The sequence below is a fragment of the Psittacula echo genome, assembly GCF_963264785.1.
Source record: "Psittacula echo genome assembly, chromosome: 2".
NCBI classification, from domain to species: Eukaryota; Metazoa; Chordata; class Aves; order Psittaciformes; family Psittacidae; genus Psittacula; species Psittacula echo.
In genome coordinates, this window is record NC_137737.1 from 97,684,978 (window position 1) to 97,702,899 (window position 17,922).

General features: G+C 44.0%; 1 protein-coding gene across 3 annotated transcripts in view; it reads right to left on the reverse strand.

Annotated features, from left to right (window-relative positions):
• Positions 1-4,341: 4,341 nt before the first annotated feature.
• Positions 4,342-17,922, reverse strand: part of CARMIL1 (capping protein regulator and myosin 1 linker 1) — a 193,347-nt gene continuing 179,766 nt past the window's right edge. For 2 of the 3 annotated variants that reach the window (XM_080639491.1, XM_080639490.1), the window contains 5 exons: positions 16,512-16,590; positions 13,647-13,880; positions 10,772-10,906; positions 8,551-8,697; positions 4,342-5,303 (listed from right to left, as the gene is read on the reverse strand). In XM_080639491.1, the coding sequence (XP_080495617.1) occupies positions 5,179-5,303; positions 8,551-8,697; positions 10,772-10,906; positions 13,647-13,880; positions 16,512-16,590 (720 nt within the window). In that variant the 3' untranslated portion in view covers positions 4,342-5,178. The remainder of the gene's footprint in view (positions 5,304-8,550; positions 8,698-10,771; positions 10,907-13,646; positions 13,881-16,511; positions 16,591-17,922) is intronic. The other variant, XM_080639492.1, reaches the window with a different exon arrangement.

Here is a 17,922-nt window from a genome sequence, read left to right on the forward strand (position 1 = left end):
TGTTTTTAAGAGATTTCATTTCAGCTGGCAGAGATAGAGAAGCCTCTTTTCTCCTCCATACCTCCCACAAGAGGCAGGAGCTCTGCACTTGCTCTGCACCGGCCTCTTTTGACCTCCCTTCACCATGTGAGACCCCAGAGGCTCTGGGATGTGTCACACCCTCAAGGGATACTTGGATGTTGCCCCCTTAGGCTGCTTTATAGGGACTTGCCATCAGCTTTTACACCACTCAACCTTGTTTCACTGCCCTGCAGGCTCACCAAGGGACTTCAAGTTTGCATTTCTTCACCTCGTTCAGATGTCTATTCCCAGGTCCCTGAACACGCAAACCCTGCTGGGGAGCTCCCCATGGCACGTTAAACGTGGTTGCGTGTCCTTTGCCAGGTACCTCTGGGTTTCAGCACAGGAGCCCCTGCTGAGCTGGCAATGCTCAGCTCCCCATCTCAGAGCCCCCAAAAGACATCCCAAGAGTTGGGAAGAGGCAGGAAGGGCTGCAGGGTGATGAGGAGGAAAGCTGGGAAGGTGCCTGGCAAATCTTCCTATGCTTATATTCAGGATAAGGAGATGGAGGCTAACCCCATGCAGCACTTGTCTTGCTTAGCAGGACAGAAGTTAATGTTTATGCGACAGACTGGAGGCATTTTCATTATCCAGTGAGCAGGCTGTAACCTTTGAGAGACTCCCCGGCAATGCTGTTGGGCATCCAAGGACTAGGAGGGTTTCGGCTGGGCACCAGCTCACCAGCTGCCTGCCTGGGGCTACGGATATGGCTCACAGGGAGGAGGTGAGGGCTGACAGTGCTGGGAGGGAATGATTCAGGCAATGGGGTTTTGTCATCTCCTGTATTTGAAGGAAAGAGAAGGTCATCACCGTGTGTTTGTGTAGCAGTTTTCATCCTCCCCATTTACAGACTCCCAGGATGGGGAAAGACTGCTCTGCTTTCAGGCCTGGTCAGCAAGATTCTGGCATTAAATGATAATCTCTGGTACTCACCTGTGCTGTGTTTGTTAGAGACGCTCTGGACCACAGCTCCCGGAGAAGGAAAGGACAGTGTCGCTACCTGAAACCTCCAGCCAACTTCAGCACAAGCAGAGGATAATCTCCAGAGGTGGGATTCGGGCACAGCCCACCCAGCATTAACACCCCTGGGCACGGGGAAAGCAGCACAGTGCTCTCATGACCACAGGAAAGCAACATTTGGAACATGAGCAGAGCTTTCTTTCCTAGATAATGTATCTCAGTGGCTTTTTTCCTGTGCAACAGGAAAGAGAAGTCATCTCCACATTAATCCATTAATAAGCAGCAGCAGCAGCAGCGAGAGCTCGTGCCCAAGGCAGCTCTCAGCTAAGCGCAGTGGATCGTGCAGAGTTTTGACTAATGGGCCACATTAATTCCCAAATCATCTCAGCCCGGCTGGATGGCTGTGGTGGAAGGGAAGGATTTAAGACAATTGCTGTGCCCGTCCTTCAGAAGCAGCTATTTACTGTTGTTACTGCACACCAGGGAATACTTTAAAATGCTCAAAATCTGGGAAGCAGATTTTAACTTCCTTTAGTAGGGAGCGGTGCTCGAATGCACGGAGGGATGGAGAGGACCTCGCTGTCACCTCTAAACACGGTGAACGCAACACATAGCATCTGTCTTGCCTGAGACCAAACCATTGTGTCAGACGTAACCCCAGGTGGACCCTGTGAGCCCTTTCTGAGCGGCCAGTCCACACAGCACAGTGCTGGGGACATGCCCTCAGCTGCAAGAGGAAGGCTGGCAGCGTGCTCTGCAGCAAACCTCCTCTCCTGTGCCAACCTCTGCTCCCACGGCCACTGGCACAGCTTGAGATACTCAAAGCAGTGCCCAGTGTGGGGCTGGGAGCAAGGCAGAGCACTGGTAGTACTCAGAGATGTTATGGATGCCATGGGAGAACAAGCAGCAGCACTTCTCTTCAGCAGTACAACCAGCTGATTTTTCTGCTCAGCTTCCCAGGCACTCCAGGGATCTCTACCATCGGTATCCCACCAAAGGACCTAACTTGTGTTCTTTGCCCTCCCAAGTGCAGCGCACGGCCTGAGAAAGGCAGGGACAGGGTGCAGCGGTTGTTACTTCCCTGAAACACAGTGGGCACTTACCTGAGGCCTCTATGAGCTCAAGATACTTACATGAAAGTCACTGTTTCTTAAATGTGTGAGAGGTTGTCGTGGTTTAAGCCCAGGCCGTAAATCAGAACCACGAAGTCCACTTCCCCCCCCCCTTTCTTCCCTCCGCTCCTGGAGGGACGGGGAGGAGAATCGAAAGAATGCAACTCCCACAGGTTGAGATAAGAACAGTTTAATAACTAAGGTATAACACAAATCACTACTGCTACCACTAATAGTAATAATGATAAAGGAAATAACAAGGGAAGAGAATACAACCGCTCACCAGCCGGTACCTCACCCCCACCCTGCAGTGATCCAGCCCTTCCGGGCACTCTCCGTTCTACATCCTGGGCATGACGTGCTGTGGTATGGAATACCTCTTTGGCTAGTTTGGGTCAGGTGTCTTGTCTCTGCTTCCTCCTGGCTTCCCCTCCTCCCTGGCAAAGCATGAGACTCACAAAGTCCTTGGTCAGGGTAAACATCCTGACCAGCAACTGAAAACATCGGTTTTATCAGTATTACCCCAGGCTGAAAGTCAAAACCACAGCGCTGCACCAGCTACTAAGAAGGAGAAAAAATGACTGCTGCTGCTGAACCCAGGACAGAGGTACAACGCTGGTGCTCTGGATGCAACCTGAATTCTTTGCAATGGGGCCAACAGTGCTGGGCTCACCAGGCAGAAAGACAGTAAAGAAATGAAAACTATTGCTCCACCCCACACCCAAAACACCACACAGGCACACAAAAACCAACCCCAGGTCTCCAAGAGCTCACACCAGCACTCCTCTAAAGTCATTTCTCCACCACTCAGCCTGCCCACAAAACACTGATGGCTGGAATAAAGACTGGAAAGGCTTTCCATAACTAATGTGGAAGAACACTGGTGTCTAATGAAATCGTTACACTCCAGCAGATAACTATTACAGCACTGGAGCTTTTCGTCTTCTGAACAGCACAAATGTATTTTCTGTACAGCGTTTCAGACGTCCCTATCTGGTTTGCTGATGCCAGGCACACACTGTTGCCGTGATTTCTCACAGCGGGAGCAGTACAGTGTCTCGGGTGACTGGTAAGAAGGCCATCAAGCACAAGTAAGAGAAATGTTCAGCAGTTGGAAGTTAAGAGTCTGCTCTTCTTTTTTTTTACTTAACACCACAAACCTTGCTGTTAATTTTCTTAAGTTCACAAAGCCAACTAATCAGGCAACTGTGTTTGCATACTTACATTTCTCAGACAGTTATCTTTTCCATATCCAGTGGTAATAAAACTGCAGTTTATTTATGACTGGATTATTTTTCCTTTTTAATACAGGAGCTTAAAGCTTTCCTTTGCCGTTTGTCTTGTGTTCTCACTGATGCCCCTTAAATCAAGAATACATGTGAAAATCAAGAACTTTCTCTTAATGATTTTAGATGAGAGCAGAATTCCACAATACTACAAATACATATTCTAGTATGAGGCATCCCTGCCCATGGCAGGGGGGTTGGAACTAGATGATCTTAAGGTCCTTTCCAGCCCTAACTATTCTATGAGTCTATGAGTGCAATCCCCCTGGGTATGAACTCCCATCCTTCAGGACCTTTTTCCCACAACCTTGTAGCCTACTTTCAAGATGTTAACCTCTATGAAGTGCCTCTAAGATGTTCTGGTATAAAAGGATACTGTTTTGCCTTAGGAGCCCTTTATACTGCAGTAGGAGGAGTCGTAATAACAGGTATGTGCACAGGGATCAGACAGAATGTCATTTGACAGACAGGAAACTGAGCATTTCCACCCAAGCAAGAGGCAGGCAAATTGCTCTTGAGGGAGAGTTACCAAAATGATTTTGTTCTATCCTCCTATGGCACTGAAATAGAGAATTAGGATGGCAGGTATTTCTGGCTCACGTGAAGGCTGCTTTGCTGAAGATGCCAAGGGAGGAGATTAGCAAAGGGATCTCCTTTCACCAGTTTCACAGAGGTGATGTGGCATTTCTCCCTTTCAGCAGGAACAGGCATCTTACTAGAAGCAGAAAAAGATTATATGGGTTTTGTTCTAACTATGCTTTGTCTATCTGACACAAAAGCATCATTCAGCAAGCAGAGACTATCAGACCACAAATAGTGCTGTAAAAACACAGACGAGCATTTCAGTTGTAAAATCATTTTTTTTATTGTTACAAATATACATATGAATAAAATCCCTTCAACCTGTAATGTAAGTGGGTAGCTGTGAAATCTGCACCCCCTCCCTCAAAAGCTGAAATGTTTTTACAGATGTCAAACTATTTTTCTTGTAGAATTACACATGGAAAGGAAGCTAATATGCAGACAGAACTGAGGAAGGCCTCTAGAAAACACCAATATTAATAAAATTTCAATTGCCCTCATTCCAACCAACTATATACATTAATATACGAATGTGGAAGCATACCATGATTATACGTCATCCGAATCCTTCTCTGTTGTGCTTTTTGACGGTACACAAATGTAAGCGTTGGAGCTTTATGTACAGTACGAGAACAGGAAGAAAAAAGCTCCCTATGGGAGAATGTAAAAACCATACCCAAGCATTTAATATATATAATCTATACAAATTATTTTATTAGTGTGCTCTTTTAATATAATTACAATGTGCAATTGCATACCGCAAGAATATATTTATAGGTAAGTCACGTGCAGATTTGACACATTTACATTCAGCAGTACAACACATTACCTGCTGTACAGTGTATTAGTGTAAGACAATGTCCAGTTAATTTGCTTTGCTTTCTAAATGCCCTAATGCAGGGCACTCTTGGTAGCTGCTTCAGAGAAATTCAAGTAGAATACATGAAAGAGTCGCTGGCTTTAGCAAAGGCATGGAAAGGAATGTCTGCATCTTACAGAACAGAAATTAAGGACCAAATCAATGCCAAGTGAGTGCACTGTAAATCACGATTGGAAGATCAGGTTTTCTGCATGGAAATGTACCTGTGGTGAAAGAGCAGCTGGATAGAAGGGCTGTTGATTGCTGTACCCTGATGGTTATAAAAAGCTCTTGCACTATGAAGCACTTGTACTGATTGCTAAACAAAAATAAAATCTTTATCTGCTTCTTCTCCAGAGTCACTGGACTTGCTTCCCTGATGGCCGTCTTTACTTAAGGATCTCTGGAACTCATTAGGCTGCTGCCCAGGGCTTCTTTTCGCAGCTGTATAAAGCAGAAATAGGTCTTACTAATGATTGCAGAAGAGAGAAGACAGCAAATAATAAATAGTCATTCATGCTCACAGGACCTGCTCCTGCTCCCACTCAATTCATTTGCACTAGTGGGACTAGTGTTAGGTCTATTAATCTTCAACCCAGAAAAAGGTGACAAAGAAGAGAGAGTGAGCAAACTTTATTCCAGTGTTGGCTGGCAAGCAGGGAAACTTGAAATATGAAACTCAGTACTTCACTGTGACATGGATAAACATTACAGTTAGAAACAGCCTGGAGACATTCCTCTCATCACACTACTTCAAGTCCAGAACAGCATTCTTTTTTCCCACTGGGCTGGATCTCAGGCAATGTACTCCTGACTTCTAAGGTGGACATCCTCACTGGCCACCCCTCAGATGTGCAGCGCATTCCCAGGCAGGCCTGTCTTCCTAGCAGGACTCATCTACATATTCTGAGTCCCTTTTGACTCAGCAACCTTCATCAGGACAGACATTCACCTTGGCATCCACATTTCTTGAAGGGCTGTTACCTGCCTACTCTGTTCTGATGGGGAAAGGAAAACACCCATGGCTCTGAGCCCAACCTGCACCTCTTCCAGCTGAGACCACGGGCTCTGCACCTTGCTGCGCTTGGCAGTGGGGTAAGCAGGACATACCCACTTCCCATGATCTAAATGCAAACACCTGTTTTGTTCTCCCAGCACTCTATTATCTCTGTAAGGCCAGGGTTTTCCCCAAACCTATAGGCTTTGAAATAAATTACAAAGAAGGTTGTGGAACCTTGTTAAGATTTCTAATTGAATCAGTGATCCACAATTGCTGTGCTAACAAGAGAGTTATTACGCACATCAATGAGGGTGATCATACACAAGGACTGATAGCTTTAGAAATCTCATTCTTTCTATTAAAATGAACCTTTAAACACACTTAAATGTGTTAAATGTGACTTCACTGCAAGTCATCTCTCTTCATATCCACAAAAATAAATGTTAAAATTACAAGACCACCTTTGCTCCACCATTTCAGATAAGGATGTCTGGCTTTGGTTCACACTGATCCTTGTGCCTGTTCCCATTTGTGCACACCTTGCTTAACAAGGCATCACCAGCAGTCACAGTGGCCAAGAAGCGCCACCTCTCCTTCCCATGTACTGCTTACCTATAGCTTCACCACTGCAAGAGACAGCCTGCCTGTCACCACCGTGCAGCTCCAGCCACAGCAGGGGCAGGGAAGCAGCAGGCTGTCACTGATGCATCTCCATGACCCATTCCAAATTGTGCCAGGTTGTGTTAGGGTCTGTCAGGAATACAGAAGATGCAAAGAGGAATCCCAAGGGAACCAATGCTGCTGCGACAGCCTCAGCAGGGATGCTCCCTGTACCTATAGAGGGCCAGCACAAGTGCCCAGGCAGCGCTGCTGCATGCCAACATGCTGTGAAACAGGAGACAAAAAGCTCTGGACCATTTCTGCTTGGCACAGACATTGTCCGGTCCTGGATCTCTGCTGTGATGAAAGCAGAACAGACACATCCAGCACGTCTTGCGGAGACCCACCTCTGCACACATGGCACAATTGTTACCCAAATAGCTCTCCTGAGCCAAAAATACCTGTTTCCTTACTTGCACTACCAAAAATATAGGAGGAAATGAGAGCCAGCAGCTACGCACTTGCTGCATTCTTACCCTGGCTTTGCAAGTTGGGAAAGAGAAGAAAGGATTTTTAAAAATAGCATTTAAAGCTATTTAATAGAATTGGAGAGGATTAAGATACCTAAAAAGTCCTTAAAAAACCCCACCATTTAGGCATTTCCACCTTCCCAAACACCACTGCTTTTCAAAGAAATAGGTGCCTGGAAATTTTTGAGCCATTTTTGATATTTGTACCTCCTAATAATTACACGGCCTTCGTTTGGCTTCCATTCACTCTTCAAACAAAACCCAGAACACATCCTGCAGCAGCCATTTTAGTTTATGACCTGATAAATTAAGACAGGTAGTTTGCCCCTGAATTACCTGAAAAATGTATCATCAAGCATTGAAGTTCACATACTGCAAAGAAGGCTTCTGCCACAAGAGCTTACCCTTGCCCCAGTGAAACCATACACAGGTGACATGCATAGATCTGTGGCAGCATCTCAGCTTTTGAAAGTTACTCTATCAGAGAGAGATCTTAGAACAAACTAAAATGTAATAATTTGCTTATGACAGGGAGGAGAGATTCCAAGTCTGGGTGGGCTAAGTTTGATTCTACAGTATGAAAAGGGATGTTCATACATTTTGGGCTAAGGCTGTATAAAAGGGATGCATGATGTCTTCTTATAAATAGAAAAAACTGAGGGGTAAATGCAATTGCATGAGATGTTCAAATCCCTCATTAAAATACTTCATAAAAAAGTAATTTTGAATCATTGTTTAGACAAACCAGTTAAGAGGTAAAAAAAAAAACCCATGTAAACACACACCATTTGAGAACAGGAGCTCCTATGTTTTAAAAACACACAGATCGACCATTTTATAGCCTACTAAATGAATTCACTGTAAGTCAAAGCTGCTCCTCAGGAAGTAATGGTTTAAGCTTGCAGCACAGTGCTGGGTTTGGGTTCTTTTGGTGTTTTTTGTTTGTTTATGAAGCTGGAAATCAAAGTACTCTGTCAAAATAACCTGATTTACCCAGTTCTCAAATGGTTTTGTGAGTGATGTACTGAAACTGGCACTAACAATATTCAGGCTGAAATGTATTTTGAAATACTTCAGTGCACACATCTTCAAAAGGAAAGGTAGAGAAGCACACAAAGCATGCTTACACGTCAGCATCACTGCAATAAGCAAACACAGTTTGTAATAAGCCCTCTTCTGTAAAAGGGCTGCAAGTCCTACATGGTACTGGTCATTGATGTTGTCATGAAAGAAAAATAATAGAATCACAGAATGGTTTGGGCTGGAAGGTATCTTAAAGACCATGTAGTTCCAACTCCTCTGCCACAGACAGGGACACTTTCCACTAGACCAGGTTGCTCAAAGCTCTCTACAATCTGGACATTCACACGCATTTCTTCTCTGGAAATTTGTTCATGCCAGGTAGTCCCCATGGGAACAGAAAGATGATTAGCATCCCATGAGATTTCTACCTTTCTCATAATTCAATGACAAACCCACACCCTTCTGTGGCTTCTTTGCTATTACAATTGTTAGTGCCAGTTATCAAGCACTGTCTTGATGAAAAATGAAAACTTCTAACCAGAAGTTGGCTGTGCCTTCCTCTGCCCAAGCACATTAGCTTCCTCTTCTGCACTGGTAGAACACTGCCCCGAAGTGGTTTTCACGCTGCCAGACGGCTTGGCACAGTCAGGAACTGTATCTCTTTTTTGACAATCTCCTGTTTGCTCTAGCAGGGAAAAGGATTCATATCCCTAAGCTGTTCCATAGGCCCACATACAGAAAGTAACATAAATAATTTCATTTATCCATCCCATTTAATCAGTTGTTCAGAGTAGTAATCAATATGCTAGACGCTTGCTTAAATGTAGTCCAGATATTTATATATGTTAGTAACTGCAGCCTGATCTTACAGGTATGCTGTGTAAAGAGGTGCATTCCAAGACTGTCCTAAAGTGATTTTATAATCAAGTATCATCTAATTTGCAGCTCTCTTTTGCAGGAGATATAATTTTGCTTACTTATTAGGCAGATTTGCAGTGATTTACCAGTTGCAGAAATAAATGGAGCATGCTAGCCTGAAAGATGGCAGAAAGCAAGGACAGAGGAATGACTGAGTGAGGAAGTAGAACAGCAATAAAGGAAAACCTCAAAAAGAATTAAAAAACCTAAAAGAATTTACTCTTTCCAGACCTATAGTTGTGTAGTACCAAGTTTGCTCTTGCAGTCTGATGAAAAGCTGATGAGAAAACAAGGACTCTAGCAAATGCAGTTATCAGACAGCAGCTTAGAGAGTTTGCTGTAACAAGAGCCTTTGACTGCAACAGCTCTCAACACGATGGCACTAGTGGAGCAAGTCTGATGCCTAAGCTGCAGCCCAGTTCACCTGTCTCAACACAGGCTCTGATGTGACTAAATGCAGGAGAATAAACAGGTTCTGTTCTGTCTTGCAGCCCTCATAATGCCACAGGCACTGGAAGGCACTTCAGACACCCTGCTGTCTTTTCCAGACCTTGAGCCACAGGCCGCAGGACCATGGACCATCTGAACCCTCAGCACTTTCCAGACACAGTAGAAGTCCTTGGGTGTGTTGTGTCCTGCTAGTTTTAGGTAATTCAGTATGACTGTGGTGGTGCTGCTGGGCTACCATTAGGGCACAAGAGCAGCCCAATGACATCATATAGGTGGCTGAAGTGAGAGCCAAAACCTGCAAATACCCCACACGTGCTGACATGCAGATCACAGCCACACAGCAGCAGTTTTCAAAGCAGAGCAACACCCAGACTGTGAGGTAAGCTGTCTCATAAAGGCCATGGTAGTTTCAGGACAGAAAGGGAGAAGCTTGTCAAAATATACCTCTTGACCATCCTGCTTTGGAGATGGCTTTGCCCCTCCTCTTGTCTAGGGAGTAACCGTGGGCTCTGTGGGCAGCACAACTGCTTGGTCTCCACAACCTAGTGTTAGGTATCTGCCTTGACTCATCTGCCATGATGCCATACCATGAAAAACTGCTGGCAGAGTGTGAAAGGGCACCCCTCTGTCTCACAGCTTAAGTGATGGGAATTGCTTTGTATTCATGAGGAGAGTCCCAGGAAGGAAGAGGTGTTACCCCCAGATTTCAAATGTCATCTTTTGTGCCAGATAACACCACACTGAGCAACATTTCTGCGATGACTTCTCCATGCATCCTATGCTATGAAAGGAAGCCTTAGCAATTCTAAGAGGCCACTGTGGGCAAGGAAATGCACCAGCAAAAGCAGCAGTTCAGTGCACACATGAAAATCAGCAAAGACAAGGCAGCAGTCTACTGTTGTGTGTAAAAGGTACCAAGCCCTGCCCTGGCACATAGAGTATCATGGTCTGAGGAGGTGAATTCAGTCACATGCAACGACCCTGCAGAAAGGAAGAGTACAAACAAAGCAAGAGACTGGCTGCAAGGAACAACGTTGTGGCTGCTCCCCTGGAAATGTGCTGAACCACAGAGCTGCATTCCACATTACTGTGTGTGACCAACACGAATCAGCATCTCAATTCAGACCAAACTAAACCATAATATACACAAGAGTCCCTTAACTGCTCAGCTACATTATTAATATCAAAGGATTCATCTTTCATTTGGTTTGATCAAAGGAAGAAAATACAGAGCACCAACCCATGGGTAGAGGTGAGGAACAGATAATTAGATACACTTTCTTTCTCTTTCTTCCTCCAAATTAATAACCCTCTTCCAATCCAAGTGAAAACAAATCAATGGACATATCGAGTTCTAGTAGCTGCTGCAACAGTTATAGCAACACACCTACCTTCTTGAGAAAATGATCTGACAGAGGGGCTGCTCTGACCATCCTTTTCTTTATCAGAAGGAACTTTCTTCAGCACCGGTGGAATCAGGGCAACTTTTGGGGAACTGGGGCCGGAGGGAGACTCTGGAGCATCCTCTGTGGAGTACCATGAACAAAACGGTGAGAAGTTACATTTGCGCTGTAGCTCACAGAAATGGTGCTGTTATGAGGGGCCAAACCTCAATACAATACAAAACCAAGGAACAGCTAAAAGCTGTGTCAGAAAAAGGAGGATTCTACATTAGGAGGAATCTAGGAGGAATGTACATTATGTCAAGAGAGCATATAATGGCCCTCAGTCCAGAACCTTAATAGCCAAAACCAAGATCTCAATTTCAGCATTTTTAATGTGTACTGCTGTTGCAGCACAAATGGAAATCCAATGGGACCAACGGAATTTCCTGCAAGACATAAGTATGCAAATTGTAAGGGACAGCTGAAAATTATTTTGGATGGATTTTTGGAAATATTTATTCTATTTATATTTTCATTGTACTGAAACATAATGAACTGATCAATTTAAAAGTACTGTTTCACAGTTATAAGGCATAAAATTGAATCAGGGAAACAAGTCTCATCAACAGCCTACAGAGCTCTCTACTTCCATGAATAAATTGCCGGTACATAACATGATCACATCAGATCTGCAAAGACTTTCTAAATAGAAAAAATAGTTTGCCTTCTAGACTGTGAGGAAACATGGAACTTAAGTTCCCATCCATAGTTTAAACCATCTGGATATCTTGTTTCTCTAAAAGGCTGGATATGCATTATGTATGGTAAGTTGACTACCATCTTTACAGTCCTTACAGGAAGAGCTTTTCAGTCTTAGACACCCATCACTTGGACAGCAGGGAAGTGCAGTTACAATGGATTACTTAAACTGCTTGTATGTTTGCCTCCCAAGGAGGAAACAGTGACATATGTACACAACAGAGGGACTAAGAAGATAACATTAGTGCTGACAGAAGGAAAAAGGAACTCAGAGTATCACCTGTATCCCATATTTGTACAATGAATTAATTCAGTTGCATACTGGAAAATAATAGGAATTAATCTCACTGTGGAGGAGCCACCACAGAGGATACAATCTTTTTACTTTCAGCATAGGAAAGTGATGAACTTCCAAATGCAACTCGAGCAGAACAGATACACCAATTCTTGGACCTGCTCCATGCTTTTGATGTGTGAGGCCAGTTGCTTTGGGAAACTCGGTATCAACATACGGATGAGCTCAGCGCTTGGCAAACACAGCCATGTATTTCTGAACAAAAGCTGTAATGTACTTTATTGAGGAACCACTTTCAGTCTCTGATAATTTGTGGACCTCTGCTCTGTGTTCCTCGGCCCTCAGATGACATAGCAAGGATTTGCTACCATAGTTTGGCCACACCATTGGGAACAACAGCAGAAGCAAGAGCGTAACTAGAATTATTGCTTGGCTTCTTCATCACATCACCTGGGCGTGCTTAACCAGCAGGTTGTTACAGGTACAGGAATAGAAGTTAGACTGCAACAGAGATGGTGCTGCTTTTTCTGCCACCTGAGGAGCTGGCCTATTACAAGTAAATATTAATTACTCTGTGTTATACCCACAGTATGCTCCCTCTGCAGGAAACAGGAGCTGGCAGAAACAGATAGCTTAGGTCTTTCTGATATCTGAGATTTTGAGATAACACACTGCCTATTTTACAGATTAAGCATCACAATATAAGCCCTGCTTTCCTATTGTATTAATCTTTGTGAGCATCTTACCCAACACCTCTCACTTTTATGGCCATTTCTAAAATGACCAATAAAGCAAATATAAAGCCATCTAAAACCTGAAGGTGATTCTGTGTTTGAACAACATTCTACCCCCTGAAACACAGAGACTAAGTAATGCTCAGGTTACACATGAAGTGCAGGGAGGAGGCTGTAATATCCCTCTGCCCCCTCATCCTCACCAGAAATGACATCTTTCCAAGGTCAACAGTGAGTATGGAAAAAGTCTAGAAGTCTACAAGCTCTTACAGATGGCTATGCTCAAATTTTTCAGTCATTAGCAATTAATAAGCTGTATTTGCCATAGCTAATGTGAGAGTCAGTAACTAGCACTTAATTCCCCGCAACTGCAGTGGATGTACTTTGGGACGAGGGGGTTGTGACGCTGGCCTATTAAAGCAGCAGACAGACAAATGTATGGGAGATGTGCTGAGGTATTTCTCACTATTGGAAACCTGGAGATAATAACCAGGCAGAAAGTTAGGGCAGAACAGAAGTTAACAGTCATTCAACTGGCAGTCTTGCAGGGTTATAAAATCACAATTATTTCCAGTCAAAAAGCAATAAGAAACAAAGGCAAAACAAGTTATAAGAGTGAGAGACAGTTGTTTTGTTCAAGTTATTAAGAACAACAGGCATTTACTTGAGGATCTAGGAGAAGCCTGCCAGGAAACCCCAAGGACTTCAGTACTTAGAGCAAAGTGTTCGTGAAAATGTAGTTACTTTTGTCAGTGCTACTACATCAGAGCTTTGATGCTGAAGTAGCTTTCTGTGATCACCTCTTCCATGAAAGCGGGCCAACTCAAAACAGCTCTGCCATTGCTGCTATTGCTTCTCCTCAGGCTTTACTATTACAGATTACAGATTGAACCATTTTAGTAAGTTTATCTGAATTAGGGCAAAGGCAGGTGGAAAAGAAGGATGCAAGTCAAGAGCAAGTGACTGAAGAACCTGCCCCTCTACATTTAACTTCTGTTAAGCATGTGGCCATTGGTGTCTCCTCCACAGCCCACACAAACACCCCTTAGAAGTACCCAGCTGGGGACAGCAAACACCCAGAAGAGCTCCTCACCAGTACGAGAGGCAGAGCGTGGTTTCTGTGGCACCGTGGGTCGTGCTGCCAGGCTGGGCTTCGTTGCCTGCAGTGGGGGTTTTGGGCTGGTCGGTGTATTGGAAGAACTTCTTGCCTTTGCACCAGCTTCTGCCTTTGGTTCAGCTTTTGAATTTTTTTCGGATGATGCTGAGATGGAGTCACCTTTATTCGAGGCAAATCGGCTCTCCGGAAGGGTCTGCTGGAGTTTAGGCACTAAAATAGACAGACACATAACATAGAATCTCCTGCAACACAGAAGGCTCCGTACAGAGATCTGCTTGTGTGGAAAATACCATCCATTACCTCACAAATCACTGCTGCACTGCTGGGTGAGTAAGAGGACCCCTAACAGTTCATTCAAAATCACTGCAGAAAAAGCTTCTAAAACTCCTAGTTCTTACATGTGCTAAGCTTCATAATGATGGCATCTCCCCCTTTTTAACGTTCTTGGGGCAATGGCTGGCTGGACCTTATTCTTCCTTCACCTTTCTGAGAGCAGATGGTACAGCCTACCTGCTGAGAAAGCATGATCAGTGGAAAAGGCAGTCTTTGGCTGTTTTGTGCCTCTGTAGACAAAAGGCTGGGTATCCAAGATCAACAGAGAAATCCTGGCCCAGAAAATAAATCCCAAATGTGTGATCAGCAGGCTACATCTTTTTATTTGTTGCTTTTAGCAAGCTCTGGAGGAGGTTTTGAAACTTAGCTGAGATCAAAGTATTCACTGTATAACATTTTGATTCATCTAGTAACACTGTATATGGATTATGGTTTCCACACATTAGCAAATTTATTAACTTATTTTTTACCCCAACCAAAGGCCAAGGTATTTACAGGTAAAGCTACACTGACTTGCAGGCAATAAATCAGTCCTATCTAGCTGTGCAACTTGGTAGAAAGCCTGCTGGACTCTAAGTTGCAAACAAGCAAAATGCCTGCCCTACTTTCCTACGCTGCAGCTCTAGGAAGGTTGAAGGCTTGTATGTAGAAGGTACAATGATTATCTTGGCACTTGTATGTTAGCTTGGGACTTTAAACAATTGTCACATCTTTATTCTCAGAAGAGAATTACAACCTGAAATGCAGACTGGTAGCCTTGGTACTTGGCAAAGATGATGACTTGACCTACCTACCTGCTATTGCCATTCAGGAATCCTACTTGTTACAAAAGTGCTGAGCACAGACATTTTAAGGGCAGTGGGAGGGAAGGGAGTGTTGATACAGCTTGTTGCAAGCCAATCCCCAATACCGTCTTCCAGTTTATATAGCTGTTTTTCAGTTCAGCTGGAGTTAAACTCTGGCAAACTATAGAGAGTTGGGTGGCACATACATATTTTTGTGAGTCTTCATGCACGCAATAGACTTTCATGCTGCAAGCAAAACAGCAGGACACCTTCTCCACTTGAGGGTGTGCGTGTGCATACAAAAAAGCAGGCAACATCCAGACATGAAGCAAGGAATAAAAACCCCCATATTCTCCTTCTGCATCACCAGCTTCGGTTTTCCTGTAGCAACATCCAGCAATTCTCCATTAACTGTCTCTCTTGCCTTCCTAACCTCAGGCCTGCTAATATCATTAGAACCCAGTAAGTTAAAAATACATTAACCCAAACCAAAGACAAACTGTAGTCGCAACAGCGAAGAGCAGCCCCAGGGAGCTCTTAAGCAAGAGTTTACTTTTTTAAGGTATAAAAGAACTGACAGTTGGAGGCCAAATGGAAGGGATATGCACAGTGCAGTGAGGTGGGGGTGAAATGTGTCATATACAGAGACAAGGACCAGAGAAAAATTGGGGTCAGACACTCCCACCTATTTTAATGCCCCAAGCACAGATTTTCTGGCTCCTCTGGCTTCAGTTTGATAGTATTAGGGAGCACACACAGTACACAAGGTCCTCCTCAAAAGATAATCAGGCTTTAAAAGTGCTGATGTAGAGTTTAGCATGCTCTGAATATGCCCCATTTGGATTTTGATTCCAGCCTGTTTTTTTCAGCCTTGCTTGCAGGATACCTACCACTAGGAAATCAGACCTGGATTTCCTAGTCCAGCTTCCTCCGTTCAGTCCAGTCAATGCCGTACGCACAAACCACCAGATCTGAATCCCTTCTGAAGGCTTCGGTGGCCAGTCAGTTCCAGAAGCATGCACAGAGACCAGAATTTCATCTTGTCCTGATATGGCTGCATCGCAGGCACTGCCATGTCAGGGTCCAGCACTACATGCAGAGGGAACTGGTGCTTTAAGCACTGCAAGGCTAGACTCCACTTTGTACATAATAGAGAGTCATTTTGTGCATGTGTGCAATGTCCAGAGGCTTCCACAGCATTGCAGACAACCCTGGCTTTGGTCAAGCCAGGTAAACCCTTGAAAGAGCCAGCTGCCACTGCCTACGAGATGTCTAGTCTAGCAGCTGAAAGCTGGCATGTTCACAGACTACAATAAATCTTGCAAATTGGTCGTATTTAGGTCATCAGATAGATTGAGTTTCACTTCCTGCACAGACATTTTTGCTGATTCCTGGTTTCATCTTCAGCTTTGCTGATCCCATCACAAGTTGGCATCCTTTTGAAGGTACCTCAGGCATATGCACCAAGTACTTTCCTTCCTGTGCAATGTGGAACACGAGTAAAAGCTAAGCTGTCAACTCAGCCCTAGAGCTGCCTTCACAAGAAGTGCTGCCCAACACAGTACAAAAAAGTGAGCTTGTTTCTAATCCTTTTCACATAGTGTAAGCTCGTATTTCACTTAAGCAATTGTAGGCACACAATCTGGAGAGGGAAGTGAGATTTTTGAGGTTAGGCATTTTGCATTTTCAGAAAGAAGCTTATACCAGGACATTCAAACTGTACCTGTACCACTTCCATCCAGCCGCTCTGAGCTCATCGCGGTGTCAAAAGATTCTCTGGGAGTTGTGTCATTCCCAAGTTTCTGAAAGAGTGAGAAAATCTCTCATATTAATAATGTATCTGTAATTAATACAACTCAGTCGTTCTGTTAGGGGAAAAAAAGCTCTAATTTGGAAGCCACAATGCAGAGAAAGCAGCGATAGTAATAAATGGCAGATTCTCCTTGTTTCTATTGCAGGTCTTGGAGATCTAAGCAGGAAGAAAACTGCTACTACAGCAGTAGCAGTACTTACATATTTACAGAACAGACCTTACTTACTGAAAGGTGTTTAAAGCTACCTATCACAAGCACTGCTGAATGCTCAGCACCTCTAAAGAAAGGGGTCTTCTTGTTCATGTGCTGGTATACTGGCTAAATCTTATATTCTCAAAAGAGCTTTTCTAACATCCTGGCCTCAAAACAAAAGGTGCAAAGACTAGCTCTAGCCTAAGTGAGCTTGAAACCTGCGTGCTCACCAGAAGAAGCTTAGATAGGCAGCTGATGGGCTTGTAAAAGAACCAGCCTTCTATTAGTGTCTTACCTGCAGGAACATGATGCTTTGTACCACTGAGTGAAAACTCAGGTTTTATTAAAATTTCTTGGCTGTCATTGATATTTTGGCTAAATTCTCACCTTTCCACCTCCAGCTAAAGTAAAATGTTTCTTTGTAAAATGGTCTTGACTATGTATTTTTGAAGTGAATAGCACCCTCTTATTACTGTTTTTTCTCCCATACTTTGGTAAAAAAGCTTTTGGGAGCTGAATTTGCAACAGTTTCTTCATGCCTGTCACCAAAATACTTATTTTTCTATGTAAATATTGAAGATACATGCATAACACTTAGCTACGGTAAATTACTTACGACAGCGGTATGATAGTATAAAAACTAACTTCACTGTAACTCCTGCCTCCATTCCTAGTTCACAGTATGTTCACAGTATGTTAGAGATTGGAAGGGACCTCAAAAGATCATCTAGTCCAATCCCCCTGCCAGAGCAGGAACACCTAGATAAGGTTACATAGGAATGTGTCCAGGCAGGTTTTGAATGTCTCCAGAGAAGGAGACTCCACAACCTCCCTGGGCAGCCTGTTCCAGTGTTCCGTCACCCTCACTGAGAAGAAGTTTCTTCTCAAATTTAAGTGGAAACTCTTGTGTTCCAGTTTGCACCCATTACCCCTTGTCCTATCATTGTTTGCCACTGAGAAGAGCCTGGCTCCATCCTCATGACACTCCCCCTTTATATATTTATATACACTAATAAGGTCACCCCTCAGTCTCCTCTTCTCCAAACTATAGAGACCCAGCTCCCTCAGCCTTTCCTCATAAGGGAGATGCTCCACTCCCTTAATCATCTTAGTTGCCCTGCGAGGGTT